The sequence below is a fragment of the Rhinatrema bivittatum genome, chromosome 16 (genome assembly GCF_901001135.1).
Source record: "Rhinatrema bivittatum chromosome 16, aRhiBiv1.1, whole genome shotgun sequence".
Taxonomy (NCBI): Eukaryota; Metazoa; Chordata; class Amphibia; order Gymnophiona; family Rhinatrematidae; genus Rhinatrema; species Rhinatrema bivittatum.
In genome coordinates this window covers 23,982,974-24,000,885 of record NC_042630.1, presented here as the reverse complement: position 1 = coordinate 24,000,885, position 17,912 = coordinate 23,982,974, and the positions used below count along the sequence as shown (strand labels likewise).

At 44.3% G+C, this 17,912-nt stretch overlaps 1 protein-coding gene across 3 annotated transcripts in view; it reads left to right on the top strand.

The window, feature by feature from the left end:
- The window catches only part of RNF167 (ring finger protein 167), a 79,206-nt gene that overhangs the window by 40,520 nt on the left and 20,774 nt on the right, over positions 1-17,912 (top strand). For all 3 annotated transcript variants that reach the window (XM_029581890.1, XM_029581888.1, XM_029581889.1), the window contains 2 exons: positions 10,672-10,777; positions 11,482-11,575. In XM_029581890.1, the coding sequence (XP_029437750.1) occupies positions 10,672-10,777; positions 11,482-11,575 (200 nt within the window). The remainder of the gene's footprint in view (positions 1-10,671; positions 10,778-11,481; positions 11,576-17,912) is intronic.

Here is a 17,912-nt window from a genome sequence, read left to right as displayed (position 1 = left end):
CCGCAGGGAGGAACTGGATCCTTTAATCTCCCATGTACTTCAGGAGCTGGAGATCCCCATCCCACAAGAGGTGTCGGATACTTCTTCAGGGGATTCGGTTTTGGCGGGACTTCGGGCTCCATCCGAAGCTTTTCCAGCTCGTGACCCGTGAATGGGAGACCCCGGAGGCCTCCTTGAGAGTTAGCAGGGCCATGGAACAGCTTTACCCACTTCCCAATGAATCGCTCGAACTACTTAAGGTCCCCAAGGTAGATTCGGCGGTCACGGCCATAGCAAAGCATACTACTATCCCTTTGACAGGAGGCACAGCACTCAAGGACCTCCAGGATAGGAAGCTGGAAGTGTTGCTTAAGCGGATTTTTGAAGTGTCCACCTTGGGGGTGCGGGCCGCAGTATGTAGTAGCCTTATGCAAAGGGCTACTCTCCATTGGGTTCAACAGATGCTCACGGCCCAGGACCTTCCTCTGGGGGAGGTCGAGCAGGCGAACCAAATGGAATCGGCGGTAGCCTATATGGCTGATGCCTTGTATGATCTCCTTCATACTTCGGCACGCACTATGTCTTCGGCGGTGTCTGCCAGGCGACGTCTATGGCTATGTAACTGGTCGGCGGATGCCTCTTCCAAGTTTCATCTGGGTTCCTTTCCTTTTAGGGGGAAATTGTTATTTGGAGACAAACTCGAGCAACTTATAAAGGCCTTGGGAGACAACAAGGTTTACAAGCTACCGGAAGACAAACCCCGGTCGGCCCATTCACCCTGTATCTACAGGGGCCGTTTTTGGGGACAGCGCCATTTCCAGTCTGGTAGGGGTTCCTCTTCCTATAATCCTAGACAATCGGCTACCCGAGCACAATCATGGGCATATTCTTTTCGTGGCAGACTACCTCAGCATACTGGAGCCACCCATACCTTTGCCCACAACAATAAATCTCCCCAATGAAGGGGCGCCGGCCCATTCCTCAGTTCCAAGGATCGTGGGTCGACTCTCGCGATTTCAAGAGGAATGGGTCAAGATTACCTCAGACCAGTGGGTTCTAGATATTGTAAATCATGGTTACGCTTTGGATTTTGCAAAACGCAGCCTGGAAGTGGCTTGTATGTGTGTTGCTGACATCCTCTGATCCAGACTCTAAGTTAATATATTTTGCCTTTTACTCCTCAAGCTTCGGCCATGAAACAAATTATCATCATTGGCATATCCTGCAACTAAATTCAGTTTTTCAAGATTGTTAGAGGATCACTTACACTTGCAGCATGAATTTAAGAGATCTGTTAATCAAATTGGATTTTTCCAGACAGTGTTGGGATGGTCTTGGTCATAGTGGTATATCTCGTGGTTTTAAGCAACCCAGCAGATCTTGCCCAGTTTGTGACATCTCTATGTGTTCTGTTTCAGTCATTCTTCCTGCTTTGGGCTATACGATTACGCCTCATTTTCAGACTAATTGGATAATGTATACTACCCCGTTGATTTACAATGTCCCTGTAATAAACTTTGTGGGAAAGCCACTGGGATAGATCATCACATGCATTGTAGAACATTGCAGCTATATTAATAAGCAGATACTCGTTGCTCCATTAGATATCCATTGCTTGGAATCTGCACACACTTTTGACTTGCTACAATTCTGCGTGATTGCAAAAGTTGAAGTTGATTGGTGTAGGGGGGATCTACCACATCTTTTAACACTGTTTGGGCACTGGGACTCCTTTTGGATTAAATGTGGACCAAGACCGCTCATGTTTGTGACATGGCCAGAGGTGGGGGGGGAGTCTTTGATGTTTGGGACAAATCCGGTTTTCAACCATTGGAGTTTCTTGACATGACTTTTTTATTTTGTGTTTTGAAATGTTGATATTTAGTTGTGAAACTTTTACTGACAATAGTTTTATAGCAGTGGATTAAGCTCATGTTTATTTGAATTTTTTAGTTCCCACATTCAGACCTATCAGAGCACATAACTGCATGACACATGGTTATGTTGATGTCATCCTCAAGGGGAGTCTTTATAAATTTCAGTGTCTTCCAGCGGTTGAAGGTTGAACACCAGCAGATAAGTGTGGATACTTAGGTTAAAATTACATTTTCTCTGTTTCCTGAAGCACTCCCAGGACGAAACATTAGCTAATGTCTGGATATTGGGTCATTATGAACTGGATTTGCTGCAGTTTGGAGACTTTATACATGTTTGACACAATTTTAACAATATTTTACTTGCAGATGATGAAGTTATAAAAATTGGGTTAATGATTGTGGAGACAGGCAGAGTTCTGCCTCTGGCTTTTGATACCTGTAAAAATTATGGTGTTAGATTTTGTCTGATTTGTGAAAAGGTTAAGCACCTCTGTCAAATTGCATGTTTCTATGAATATCTAAGTGAACAGAAGTGGCACAGAGTTGAACATGACATCTTTCTACAATTTACTGTAATAATTATTTGCCAATTTTAACAGATTGAAAATAAAACAGTGAATATAGCACTGAATATAAGTTTGGATTCCTTTCCAGTTGTCATTTCTACTTTAAAAAAGAAAAATTAAGGCTCAAAAAGTTGATTAACTATTTAGGCCTTCAATTTAGTCTAGTGAAGTCAATTCCACAGTTGAATAAATACTCTGACCCTTTCAACCACTCAGGTTGTGATTGTTTTGTCTACTTTCAACAACCATGGGCTCCTCTAAGCAGCTGTCTGAACATTTTGAAAATGAAGATAATTCACTTTTACAAAGCAGGGTAAGGCTATTAAAACATTTCTCAACATTTTCAACTAGCAGTATCAACTGTCAGAAATATTAAGGAATGGAAGTTACATTGAGCTATCAAAGTCAAGGCAAGGTCTGGAAGACCAAGAAGAACCTCTGATAGAACTGCCCGAAAACTGGTCAGATCTGCAAATTCAACCAACTGATCTCTGCAAAAATGACCTACTGAAAAGTTTAACTGACAGGAGTAGTGGTCCATAGTACAGAGTTACTTGCACAACAATAATCTGCATGACAGAGATATGAGAAGAAAACTTTTTCTATGACCTCATCAGAAAGACATTAACTAAAGTATACAAAATGTCTTAATAAGCATGTGAACTTTTATTTGGAGCAAAATACTTTGTACTGATGAAATGAAAACTGAACTGTTTGGCTGCAACCACACAAGATATTCTTAATGTTTCTAATGCTAGCTGGAAGCGTTCAGAAATGTTTTCATAGCCTTCCCCTGCTTTATAAAAGTGAGTTACTGTATCGTCCTTTTCAAAAGCCAAGCAGGTGCTTAGAGGAGCCCATGGTTGTTGAAAGTAAATAGAACAGTCACAACCTGAGAGGTTGAAAAGGTCAGAGAGTTTGTTGAATTGTGGAATTGTCTTCATCTGACTAATTGGAGCCTTTATTCTGAGGGAAAGCATCTGGAAACTTAGAGCTTGCCCAATTTGTGCACAACTCTCTTCCTTGAAAATGGAGCTGACTGAGATAAAAGCTCAATTAGCTTCAATTAAAAGTATTACACCCACATTGCATTACACAGATAATAATTTCCCAATATCACGGAAAAACCAGGAGTCAAGAAAAGGAGATCCATTACGCTCAGGTAGGACCCAAAGTCATCCATTCTTGACAGATGAGCAGCCAACAGGTACACCCTCCCACTCAAACAGGTCATTAAGAAATTCTTTACAATCCAGGATTACAGTGGGCTCTGGTAGAATTAGACCTGTGATAAGGAGACACACAATGTACCAAATGCAAAAAGAACAAGCCCTCTCTATATTAAAAACTGAGGAAGTTCTTGAGAAAAACATTGCAGTATTACCAGAAAAGAGAGAAAAAACACAATGCATGCAGTATTTCAAGATCCATAACCAAAAGAAAAATCTAATTGAGATGGATAACTCTGTCAACAGTGGCACAACTACAAACAGAAAGAGTAAAGTGAATAACAAATCTCAACTAATATCTCATAAGGAGTCCAGGAAAAGCAATAACCTTAAAGAGAGTACCTGGAAGGCTATGACCACAAATGCTCATAGTTTGGGAAATAAAATCCCAGATCTGCAGGCCCTAATGGCTGAGGCAGAATTGGACATTGTTGCTATCACAGAAACATGGTTCACAGAATCTCATGAATGGGATACAACAATACCAGGCTACAACTTGTTAAGGAAGGACAGAGAGGATAGAAAAGGGGGAGGTGTGGCTCTTTATGTCAGAAACAACATCCAAGCATCTGAGCTACAAGGAAGTTGGGGTAAAGAAGAAGCTCTATGGGTCGACCTAAAAAAAGATGACGGAGTGTCCATTTATATTGGAGTGGTTTACAGGCCTCCAAACCAAAAGGAAGAGCTGGACAGAGATCTGATTGAAGACATCCATAAGATAGGTAAGAAGGGAGAAGTGGTGATCGTGGGTGACTTTAATATGCCAGATGTAGACTGGAAAATCCCCTCTGCAGAAACTAAAAATAGTAGAGCAATAATGGATGCCATGCAAGTATCTTTGTTCAAACAAATGGTGTTGGAACCCACGAGAGAAGGTGCTATACTCGACTTATTGCTCAATAATGCAGATGTCTCAGATGTCCAGGTGGGCGCCCACCTCAGCAGCAGTGATCATCGAACGGTATGGTTTAATATCACTAATAGAATAGGGAAAAGAACCACAAAGACCCGAGTTTTACAGTTCAAAAACACAGACTTTGAGGAAATGGGAAAGTACCTGGAGGAAGAACTTAAAGGATGGGAGAACGAGAGAGATGTGGATCAGCAGTGGACCAATCTAAAAGGAGCAATCACCAAGGCAACTGCTCTATATGTTAGAAACATAAAGAAAAGCAAAAGAAAATTGAAACCTATCTGGTTCTCAAAGGAGGTGGCTGACAAAATTAAAGCTAAAAGAACAGCATTCAAGAAATATAAAGGATCCCAAAGGGAGGAGCACAAAGAAGAATATTTGTATCAACTGAGGGAGACGAAGAAAACAATCAAGTTGGCAAAAAATCAAGCAGAAGAGAGGATTGCCAAGGAGATAAAAAATGGTGACAAAACATTTTTCAGATACATCAGCGAAAAGAGAAAGGTCCAAAGTGGTATAGTGAAATTGAAAGGTGGTAATGATCAATGTGTGGAGACAGACGAAGAAATGGCAGAAATATTAAACGAATACTTCAGCTCTGTGTTCACTAAAGAAGACCCTGGAGAAGGACCATCTCTACACAACAAGAAACTGGAGGGAAGTGGAATAGATGAAAATCCTTTTACAGTAGAAAATGTGTGGGAAGAGCTAAAGAACCTGAAAGTGGACAAAGCCATGGGGCCTGATGGGATTCATCCAAGGATATTGAGGGAGCTCAGAGATGTTCTGGCGGGTCCGCTGTGTGACCTGTTCAATAGATCCCTAGAAACGGGAGTGGTGCCGAGAGACTGGAGAAGAGCGGTGGTGGTCCCGCTTCACAAGAGTGGGAACAGGGAGGAGGCTGGCAACTACAGGCCGGTTAGCCTCACTTCGGTGGTGGGAAAAGTAATGGAGTCTCTGCTGAAAGAGAGAATAGTGAACTATCTACAGTCCGGAGAATTGATGGACCAGAGGCAACATGGATTCACCAGGGGAAGATCCTGTCAGACAAATCTGATTGACTTTTTTGACTGGGTAACCAAGGAATTGGACCAAGGAAGAGCGCTCGATGTCATATACTTGGATTTCAGCAAAGCTTTTGATACGGTTCCGCACAGGAGACTGGTGAATAAAACGAGAAGCTTGGGAGTGAGTGACAAGGTGGTGACCTGGATTGCAAATTGGTTGACGGACAGAAGACAATGTGTGATGGTAAACGGAACCTTCTCTGAAGAGAGAGCGGTTTTAAGTGGTGTACCGCAAGGATCGGTGTTGGGACCGGTCCTGTTCAATATCTTTGTGAGCGACATTGCGGACGGGATAGAAGGTAAGGTTTGTCTTTTTGCGGATGACACTAAGATCTGCCATAGAGTGGACACGCCGGAAGGAGTGGAGAGAATGAGACGGGATCTAAGGAAACTGGAAGAGTGGTCGAAGATATGGCAGCTGAGATTCAATGCCAAGAAGTGCAAAGTCATGCATATGGGGAGCGGAAATCCGAATGAACTGTATTCGATGGGGGGGGAAAGGCTGACGTGCACGGAGCAGGAGAGGGACCTTGGGGTGATAGTGTCTAATGATATGAAGTCTGCGAAACAATGCGACAAGGCGATAGCAAAAGCCAGAAGAATGCTGGGCTGCATAGAGAGAGGAATATCGAGTAAGAAAAGGGAAGTGATTATTCCCTTGTACAGGTCCTTGGTGAGGCCTCACCTGGAGTACTGTGTTCAGTTCTGGAGACCGTATCTACAAAAAGACAAAGACAAGATGGAAGCGGTACAGAGAAGGGCGACCAGGAAGGTGGAGGATCTTCATCGCATGACGTACGAGGAGAGATTGAAGAATCTAAATATGTACACCCTGGAGGAAAGGAGGAGCAGAGGTGATATGATACAGACTTTCAGATACTTGAAAGGTTTTAATGATCCAAAGGCAACAACAAACCTTTACCATAAGAAAAAAATCAGCAGAACCAGGGGTCACGATTTGAAGCTCCAGGGAGGAAGATTCAGAACCAATGTCAGGAAGTATTTCTTCACGGAGAGGGTGGTGGATGCCTGGAATGCCCTTCCGGAGGAAGTGGTGAAGACCAGAACTGTGAAGGACTTCAAAGGGGCGTGGGATAAACACTGTGGATCCATAAAGTCAAGAGGCCGCCAATGAAGAGTGGGTGACTCGCCAGAATGATGGCTACTGCCTGGAGACAATACCCTTAGTCAATAAACATACACATGGTTTCTGTGACTCCAACATCACTCTAAGATTCAACAGCAAGAGGAAATGTGGAAAAAAGGATTTGCACTCACAAAGACGGGAGTAGCTGGCTTGTTACGGCGGTTACTACCCCAAACCAAATATCCAAATTACTACCTCCACCTTCCTCTATTCCTGATGCCTTTCAACTAGCTTGATCACTCCATTCTTATACTTCACTTTCAATGCATATCCAGCATAGTTCTCTGCTTCAACAGCAGGGGAGAAGAAAAACTGTTACTTCACACATCCAGCAGAGCTCTCTGCTTAAACGGCAGGGGAGAAGAAAAAAGGGTTCGCACTCACAAAGCGGGGAGTAGCTGGCTTGTTACGGCGGTTACTACCCCAAACCAAATGTACCTGATACTTCACTCTCGACGCATATCCAGCATAGCTCTCTGCTTCAACGGCAGGGGAAAAGAAAAACTGATACTTCACGCATATCCAGCATAACTTCAACGGCAGGGGAGAAGAAAAAAGGATTCACACTCACAAAGCGGGGAGTAGCTGGCTTGTCACGGCGGTTACTACCCCAAACCAAATGTGCCTGATACTTCACTTTCGATGCATATCCAGCATAGCTCTCTGCTTCAACGGCAGGGGAGAAGAAAAAAACTGATACCTCACGCATATCCAGCATAGCTCCCTGCTTCAACGGCAGGGGAGAAGATAAACAACCAATAAGGGCTGTATAACATAATCTGGGTAAAAACAAATAAGCATGGGTGTAGCTTGCTTATTGCGGCGGTTACTACCCCTACTACCTCTAACTAATCAAGCTAGATATTTCACTTGGATGCAGCTCCTCCACCGCTCTCTACATTAATGGCGGGGGTGGAAGGGAATTAGAACCAAGAGCTAAGAGAAACAGATAAGTATGGGAGAAGAAATGAGGGAAGCTTGCTGGGCAGACTGGATGGGCCATTTGGTCGTCTTCTGCCGTCATTTCTATGTTTCTATGTTTCTATGTAACAAGCCAACCAACCTTTTGGGCCTTGTTTTCAAAAAATAGAAATGACTCAACTGGAAAGGTGTCCAAACTTCTGCACATGCCATATTCACTTTTATTATTTTCAGTCTGTTAAAAGTAGCAAGGAGTAATTTTTATTAAAAATTGCAGAAAGATATACAAGCGAATTTTCAAAGGAGTTATGCACACGTAAATGTAACATACTATTGTAGCAATTTTAAAAATCCATTTGCGTGCATAAAGTGCACTTACATGTGAATATCCTATGGCCAATTCAATGGCATATATTGTAGGAATTTTCAAAAGCCCACTTTCATGAGTACAGTGCATTTACACATGTAAAACCCCGTTTTATGCATGTAAATGCTTTTGGAAATCAGGCCCATGGTTTTTAACTTTGTACCATGTGGAGGTTGTGTGAACTTCTGTTCACTTATTCATTGAAACATACAGTTTGACCAGGGATGTCTATGCATGTGACACGGATAGGGAAGGCCATTTTTTATTTGTGTAAAAAGGAACACATTTTTTATTCTAAATTTAAAAAAAGAAAAAAGAAAGGTGAAAAGAAAATTAAACGAAAGAGAGGAAAGAAGAATAAATCTAATCCTAAACCATATGACTGTAATGCCAGGTAGACTGTGGTAGTGTTCTTGCCAGGACTGTGAGTTACCTGGACGTTGACCTTCTGCCCTCTGGTTTGCCTATGTACAAATAAGGCAAGGTTTGTGCCCTTGTTTATGACATCCGAGTCATGCAAAGTACTCTTTTCTGAAATAATAGAAGTATATTGTTTTTGTAGAGTGAGATATGTTTGGCCAAGAGAGAGCATTTTATCATTCCCCTCAAGCCCACCTCTCCTCTTTCTCTGTTTTTGTGGATACCATGATCATCTCCTCAGTCCCCTCAGCCTGTAACCTAGGAGTCATCTTAGACTCTTCTCCACACATAGCCAGACCTCTGCTAAAACAAGGTTTCTTTCTCTCTAATATCACCAAAATCCGTCCCTTCCTTTCTGAACGCACTACCAGAACCCTTATCCACTCTCTCATCTGCTCCTCACAGGTCTCCCAGCAAGCCATCTCTCTCCACTGCAATTTGTCCTAAATTCAGCTGCGCAACTTTTCTTACACTCTCATAACCCCTCTTCTGAAGTCACTGTATTGGCTGCCTATCTGCTTCCGCATACAGTTCAAGCTCCTCTTTCTCACCTACAAATGCCTTCACGCTGCAGTACCTCACTACCTCTCCTCTCTTATCTCTCTCTACAACCCTCCTCATGCACTCTGCTCGTCTGATAAGTCGCTCCTATCCGTGCCTGACTCCTCTATCACCAATTCCTGACTCCGTGCTTTCTAGCAGGCTGTGCCATGTGCTTGGAAGATTCTCTCTGAACTGGTGCATCATGCTCTCTAAATCTTGCTGTGTTTAAAAACCCACCTTTTTGAGGCTGCTTTGAAATCTAAGGCCTGCTTGTCTGCTTTTAGCCTCATTAACTTTCCTTTTTGTTAACAATTGTCTTACTTTATAAAAAGCCCTAAGCCTCTTGTCCTATAGGTTTGTCTTATTAGATTGTAAGCTCCAGTGTCTTTTAGGTGTGTTGTTTTGTACAGCGCTATAACTGTTAAGTACTAGTAGTAGTCTTTTTCTTGTAATAAACTGACCAATTCCCAGGAAAAATTAAAAAAAAAAAAAAAAAGGAAAACAAAGATACCAGCCACTTGCATGATTTGAAATTTAGCATAATGCAGAGCCGTATTGATTGCTGAGGATTATAGTCTGTCTAGGCTGTTGCACCTTTTTTTAAAGGCTGGCATTCAGAAAGGAACGGCGACATACTTGGGCCAGATCTGGTAGGCATAGCTGATTTTCAGTGGTGACCCCTGCAGCAGCTAGTTCTCAGCAGATTCCTCTCTCACCCCCCCCCCCCCCCCCCCCCCCCACACACACACACACACGTCCACTCCATAAAGGTCACCGACCCCCTGGAGCCCTCCCAGGCTGCCTCTTCTAGTGTGACTGGAGAAGGATGTTGCAGTGAGGGAGTTTCCACAGTAGTGGTTAACAGGAGGTGACATCTCCTGGTGATGTCTTCTGTTTGCTCTTTGAAAGGGATTGCAGCCTATAAAGGCTTCTATTTAGTACAGAGAATTCAGAGGTCATCTCACCTGTCTGACTCCAGGGCCCTGCCAGTGGTCTCTGCCTCCACACTAAGCAGAAAGAGATTGATTCCAAGCTCTGTAGAAAACCATGTAGCAGTGTTAGACTGGGCCACATTCCCTCCTCGTGCTCTTACACTATCCCCCTAAGATAATGACCCCCTCCTGGTGTACGCAGCAGTGCCGCACCTTTCAGGGTCCACCTTGAACATGCCCGGACTCTCTAACTCCCAGGTGTGCCGAGGCCACCTGTGGTACCAGGAGAAGGCCGGTTAGGGGGTGTGGGAATGGAGACAGGCCGGCCAGTCTCAGATGGGAGCAAGCTGAGCTGTGACATCACAAAGCCCTTCTCTTCCTTTGTGACATTACTGGCCTGTGCAGATGTCACTCACTCAGAGCTCTGCCTGCATGGACGAACCTTGAGCCCCTGCATTACTGAGGGTTTGCAGGCGTGCAGGGTGGCTAGCCCCCGTGGAACAGCAGCTAGCCTGGGCCAGGCCCCGCCAGGGACCTCCTGTGGAAGGGGGGGGGGGGGGTGCATGCCCCTGAGCCCCCTTCTCCCAGATGATTGCCTGTGTGGTCCTGCTGCTGCTGTCTGTGGTGCTGGAGCTGCTTTCCCCGCACTACCGCATCTGCCTGTACAATTCACCCCTCAGGACCTTCCTGCTGCTTCTCTTCTTCCACAGCGCCCATGTCATCCTGGTGCCCGAATCCAACTTCCCCCTGGGCTATTACCTCATCCCTTTCACCGGCGTGGTCGGCATTGTCATCGTGGTCATGTGCACCATCTTGGTAAGTGCTCGGTGGGAATGGGGCGAGGCGGGCGTGGGCGGGGCCTGCAGTCCTCTCTGTCTGACGCTGCACACGGCTGTTTGTGCTGTGGCATGACTCATGGCAGCGGTGCCGGGGCCAAACTCGTGACTGAAAAACTCTTTAGATGAGCAAGCAGCAGAAGCCGCCCTACCCTGTCCTCCTTCATTTCGGCTCCTAGCTGTCCATTTTGAGCTTGTGGAACCAGACAGGCCTGCATAGGTCAGTGGGTGCTATATGTTTCATTGGCCCTACAGCAGAATAGCAGTGAGTTGGGTGATTAAAAACAGCGGGTTGGTGTGGGAGGTGCTTCTTCAGTGATAATTTTCTATAGAAAAAAAAAATATATATATATATAGGTCAGGGCCAGCAGCAGCATCCACCTTCCATGCCAGCTGCAATGGGGAAGAAGAAACAAGTTCAAAAGGTTCCCCGTCAGCAACCTGACAGAATATTACCGCTGTCACTCTTACTGTGAAAGTGTCACCGCGTGCCCAGAGCCAGCTACCTTCTCCGAATCCTTTTCAGTGTGCCACCGAAGCTCCAGGGTCCCTCCTTTACCCCCCACCCTTGTCCCGCTCGAGTGACAGCACTGGGGTGTGGGACAGCAGTGCTGGCTGTGACGTGAACTCTTCTGCTCCAGGGCCAGGGTGGGTAACAGCGCTGGCCTCTTTGTGTCCTGGCAGATTGCGCGATGCGTGCAGCACCGGAAGCGCAGGAGGAGAAACAGACTGTCCAAGGACCAGCTGAAGAAAGTGCCCGTTCACAAGTTCAAGAAAGGTGAGAGCCGGGCGCTGCCCTACCATACGGCTTACTCCCAGCAGCCCTGGTGCTGAGACGTTTTATACTTTGTGCTTCTGATCACCTCCCCGCTTCTAAAACCAAATCTCTTCAGCCACTTGTGCTCAAAATGTACACAGTATTAGTAGAGATTGGTGCTGATTCTCTGCATGCATGCAACCTCTTCTGCTCCATTTATGTCCCCCCTTTCCCCCTCCTTGAAAATGCATATTCACCCCCCCCCCCCCCAGTTTCCAACTCCGAAACCCATACACACGCCTGACTCCCTGTCCCCTGTGTGCTTTTCAACTACTACATAGTCTGAAGTGTCCAGCTCTTTACATTATGAAGCATATTGGCTTCCTGCTTGGTAAAATGCCACAGTGGTATCATAGTGCCAGGTTTCAGGCTCACCTGCACTGCTCTTGGGATGGGATTAATGTTGTTGAGTATATATGTACTGCAGTATTGGCAGGCTCCCAGCAGGGGGTGCCATCCCCACAGCTGCCTCTTCTCGCTGGCAACGCCCAGCTCACCGGCTGCCTGTGCCGTGACCTTGGCTCGGCCTGACCTTCCGTCACTGTGTGAGTTGTCGGTGGCACTGCAGTCTCTTGTCTTCAGCTGCTCAGCCTGCTGCTGTCTGACAAGACCTGGCAGGGACAAGGCCCTCTTTGTTCCATGCGTGACGGCATAATTTGGAGTTGATTCTGCAGAATGGGACTTCCCGTGCTGTGAATGTAGCTGTATAGGGCTGGCCAGAAGTTCCAGGTCACCTGGCACAAGCTGCGCCCGTTGCTGGACTTGCGAGTCCAGTGTCCCTAAGGCTGTGCTCACGCAGACACTCCTCTTCCAGAGGTGAATGTGGATTTACTCTAGACTCTCGGTGGTGGGAGAATCAGAACGTTATTACCATTCTCATTCAGTTCTTTACTTGTGAACTTGCTTATGGCTTTAAGGGTTGGGGATTTGGACTTGTGGCTAGGAGGCCAGTATGCTATGGTGTTTACCACCCCCATATATAGAATAAACGTGAAAGATTTGCTGCCTTCTGGGGTACAGTGCTTTAGCTTTCACTTCTGTCGATAACCAATTAATATGCCTCTCTGATCACGCCTACCTTTGCTCTGATAACCAATGAATGCTCTCCGCTTATGACTTCTCTTGCACTTATCCAGTTAATCCCACCCACGGGCAAATATCCAGATTGTTTGTGTCAGTATCAGTATACACAATGCACTCCATTCTAGTGGGATATGATTAATGGCAGGACAGGGTTCTCTAGGCCTGGGTTTGTATGACTGTGCCAGGCGAGAGCTGCCATCTGCAGTTTCTAGTGCTGTAGAAGGACATTGCTCAGAGAATGTGTAACGCTAGTGCTAAAGCTGCTAAAATGTGCAGACCGATATGAAATGGTCAGAACTCCAAAGCTGATACCAGAAGGTAAAGTCTAGCTACAGTCACTGATGGGGAGGAAACCTAGGAAAGAGAGTAGTTTTGTCAGGCCATTTCTCGGGGGTCAGTTTCTGTCCCACCGCCAGCTGGCTCCAATGAGAAATGCTTCTGATAAGTGGAACGGGATGAACATGGAATGGGAAACCTACAAGCCACCTGTTCGGATGTTTTGAGACGTGGGATGTATTATGTTGCTGCCATCATGCCTCCTGCTAAGCTGAGATGGATAGCGAGCGAGACTGAGGGCAGGGAACGAGATTAGATGCTAGAAACCAAACGATCTGATGCTATGAAGGGGCCTAGGTGTATCTGTTTCCAATTTTCTCTTGCACTGTGCCCCGGCTGATGACATTTTCTGTGCATTCCAACAGCGATGTCATCACAGTTTCCCCCCCCCCCCCTTTGACTATTTTAAATCTGTTGACCAGGGAAAATCAGATTAGGACAGAAACCTTGTTTTCAGCTATGTTTCTGGAGGCAGCAGGGTACATAGAAAATATTTAAAATAAGACGGTGGAAAAAAAATGCCAGTGTTGACAATTGGATGAAGCCATCCAGTGTTTAGAGAAATGTTTGGTTATTAGATATTGATCTGGTACCTCTTAACTGGCTACCAGTATTGGTCTTGGGCTGCACTTAAAGCATCGTTTATCTTGTATGCTTTTTTTCTTGTTCATTAGTTTACACTTTTTGGAGATCAATATCACAATTCCTGTGTATTGATTGTCCCATCACATATATTAAGGGCGGCAGCCTTCCCATCTTCTCTTTTGCCTCCCAACAAAAAGTTGCTAGCCTTCCTTGTGGTGATTGCTATTAAAATAATTATTTCCAAGTGGAAGAACAGTGATCTCTCAGTGAACACTTTTGGTGGAATTCGGTTTGTATGAACTGTAAATTTGAGAAGGCTGTAGCCCAGTGGTCCATGGCGTGGAGGCTATTAGAGTGTTATTTACTGACTCCCTCTAGTCTGCTTCCTAATGGCATTGATCTCCTTCTGAGTGTATGTATGTTTTGTTTTATTTTATTTTTATGTATCTCATTACCTCTTGAATTGTTATGGTACTGTTTTCTTTTTATGTTATTTTCGCAAAAGTTTGATATCCAGTATAATAAAAAAAAAAAAAATACTCGTCTATAGTAGAGATTTAAAACTGCTAAAGTTTGAACGTTTCCACGGGAGAAACAAAAAATGTGTTGCATGGAACCTGGCCAAGATAGAAAAATAACTTCTCACCGAATCTGCTGTTTGTTCTGGAGCACCATGGTTTTTCTTTACCAGCTGCCCTTGGTGAATCCACCCTCTTTGCCTTGAAGGAAAACATTTTTGAAGATGGGCATGGCAGTTCCTAGAGTTGTTCCTTCTAGATGACGCTATCTGATTGCACCAACCTCGATCCAGCTCTCAGAGCTCAGTAAGAATTGTATGGCATGCACGACCTCCTGAGCCCCTCGGTCTTTCAGCTGGTGGAGGTGGCGGTACACACTCACTTGTCACAGTGATATGTGCCGTGAGAGACCCACCTTTACTTCCAGGTTTAAACATATGGATCCTTTTTTTTTTCCCTTCCCTAGTGCAGAGCAGTGCTGGTTGCAGTCACTTGTTAAACTCTCCAGGCTAACTTCCTTCCCTTTAATTATAACTCCTAATAATATTAATTTTGTAGTAGCGCTCAACCCCAGTAGCTGTCCTGCAGTGTGGGATTCACAGCCGTCCACCGCTCACAAGCACGTTTTTTATTCCCTCTTGCACAGACACCTTCAAGTTAAGAATACTACTGACAAGCTGCTGCAGCTCTCAGGAATCTCAATAGTAATTGAGCAACTGCTGCCACATACTGCAGTTCCCAAACTCTGTATTCACGGTTGCACTGGAACGAAAGAAGATGAAGACACACACACACTGCCAAAATATAAACTTATTAGCTGCTGGTTTGGCTGCTTAAACATAATTAGCACCTCCCAATTCCAAATAAACTCTTCAGTGTTTAAAGCTTCTCAAGATAGGAATTGATGACGCCAAGTTTCTAAACATTTTTTCTGGTTTCTTAACCCCTCTTTTTTTTTTTTTAATTAATTTCCCAGCAGTATTCATAGCCAGGATAAAATATCCCAAAACTGTCATTTTAACTTCTTAAGACCCTTAGTAAGCTCCACAATTCCCTTTCCGTTATAACATTCTGAACACCTAAACTTTTAGGGGCAATTTTAAGCCTTCCACCCAGTTCCAAGGTTGAAGCACTGCTAAGCTTCCCCAAACTTCTCTTTCTATGTTTATTCTTACTGAACTCAAGTTTTGCTGAAAGTTAAAGGCAAGTAAAAGTTGCCAGAATAAGAAAAAAACACCTCCCTAACTTTCCTTGATCAGTATTGGCTATAGCCACTCTAATTACGTCATGCAATTCTATAGGCGCTACCAGGCAGTCTTTTTCTTTCTGTCATATACCACTGTGCAGGGAAAAATGGGGGTGGGGTGGTAATCTTAGCTAACTTAGCTTTAGAATAGAGTGAAGTTTAGGAACAGTTCTGCTTCTGCCTCTGCCTCTCCATCCTCCTCACCTTCCATGGATGCTGGAACAAGAGGGATGCCGGCTGCCTTTCAGTGTGTGGATTTCAGTCTCCCTCTGTATCTGGACCGGCCGAGAGGCTCGCCGCTTAGCTGCCAGCTCCTGCCTGGCGAGAGAGGCCTCATGTATCAGCAAAACAAAATCCGCAGAAAATCACCTTTAGCCACATGTTTATTTATACCCACAAAAAATTGTAGCAGATTGGTGAGGTGAGACTTCCCTTGGCTAAATCCATGTTGACGTTGTCCCATTAAACTGTGCCTATCTCTAGGTTCAGCACTTGTGTTCATTTATGATAGTTTCCACCATTTTGCCTGGCACAGACGTCAGACTCAGTGGTCTGTAGTTTCCTGTATCACCCTTTGATCCTTTTTTTAGAAATTGGCATAACACTGGCAACCCTCCAGTCTTCAGGCACTGTAAACAGTTTTAATGACAGTTTACAAATTACTAATAGCAGGGCCACAGTTTCATGATTCAGTTCCTTCAGCATCCTGGGTGTGTACCAGGTGATTTGTTACTCTTTTTAGTTTGTCCATTTATCCTTTTACATCTTCCAGGTTCACTGAGATTTGTTTCAGTTCTGCTGACTCATCACCTTTGAATATCGTTTCTCTTACATCTTCCTCAGCAAAGAATTCATTTAGTCTCTCTAATATGGCTTTGACATCCCTAAGTGCCCCTTTTACCCCTTGATCATCTAATGGTCCAACTGACTCCTTCGCAGGTTTTTTTTTTTACCTCTAATGTACCTGAAAATGTTTTTCAGTTTGCTTCCATGGCAAGCTTCTTGTACCAGTTGCTCCATGAAGCAGTTATTTCTTTCATCTAGGAACCTGACCTCTCTAGCATGTCCTGATGTGACTGACATTCATCCAGTTGATACTGGGGTAATTGAAATCACTCATTATTACTGTGCTGCTGATTTTGTTAGCTTCCCTAATTTCTTTTAGCATTTCATTGTCTGTCTGTTCGTTCTGGCCAGGTGGACGGTAATACATCCCCACTGCTATTTTATTCCCCTTTTCACCTGGGATTTCTATCCATAAAGATTCAACATTGCAATTTGTTTCCTGCAGAACTTTTTATCCTGTTTAACTCAATGCCCTGTGTATGACTCACTTGCTACCCCTTCACCAATTAGATCCATCCTATCATTTAGATATAATTTGTACCCTGTTAGAGTGTCCCCTCCTTTCACTGGGTCTCTGAGATGCCACCGATACCAATCTCTTCAGCCGTTGCTATGATGTTAGCTGTACTTACTGCCGGAGCCCTTGTTGATACTGTCTTTGTAGCTCAATCTCTGTTACTACAGAGGACTAATTCAGAGTGTAACTGATATTTGTTTGGCAAATAAGACTCATGTAAATGGGCAGTGTCACTTTGTGTTACCCCATTGCACTGAACACAGTTCATTAACTTTGTTTCCTTTAAAGGCTGCAATGCCCTTTATTGAGTCAACAGAAGAAGAATCTAAGGATATCTTTTGGCAGTTGGGATGTGGGGAACTCTGCATTGTTAGTTTTTTTGCTGGATCTCTCCAGTGCTTTCAGTCTGACCGATTTATGATATTTTGAGGGGGAGAGTCCTTGCATGGATTAGTTCTTTTTTTTTTTTTTAAGTGAGTTCAAATAAGTCAAGGAGTGTTCCCAAGTTCAGTCTGAACAGATGGGGATGCCACAGGGGTCCTGCTTATCACCGTTGCTGTTTAATGGTTTTCTGCAGCCTTTGGCTGATTTGTTTCAGGGACCGGATGTTAGAAGGTAACATCCAGTTCTTGATTCTAGTAAACTAGGGATTGAGGAGGCTTTTGGTCAATTGAATGGTTCTTTAAGCAAGATCACCGGTTGGCTTGTATTAAACAAGTTGACACTGGAGACTTTGGGTGTTGGTTATTGTTTGCTTCTCCCTGGGTGTCTTGTATTAATCCCAGCTTGGAAGGTCATATGTTGTCTGTGCCTCCTAAAAGTCCTGGGTTTTGTCAGATTCTTCTTTTTTCAATAGAACCTTTTGTTGTAAGAAAGCTTGCATGTAATTAAGAATACATCATTTGAAATCTTTTTTTTTTTTTAGACTGCAATTAAGATCTTGGTCCTTTCCTTAGTAGGGTACTAGATTATTATAATGGTTTGCTGGTGGGATTGCCTAAGACCATAACGAGAAAACGGCACTTGATTCAGAACATTGCGGCCAGGTTAATCCGTGGGAAGTCTAGGTGCGTTTCCTCTCTCTACTTTCCTCTCTGTAAGGGTTGCCAGTTGCAGAGAGGGAGAAATTTAAGATCTTGGCATTGATTTTCCATTGTGTTTGAGCAA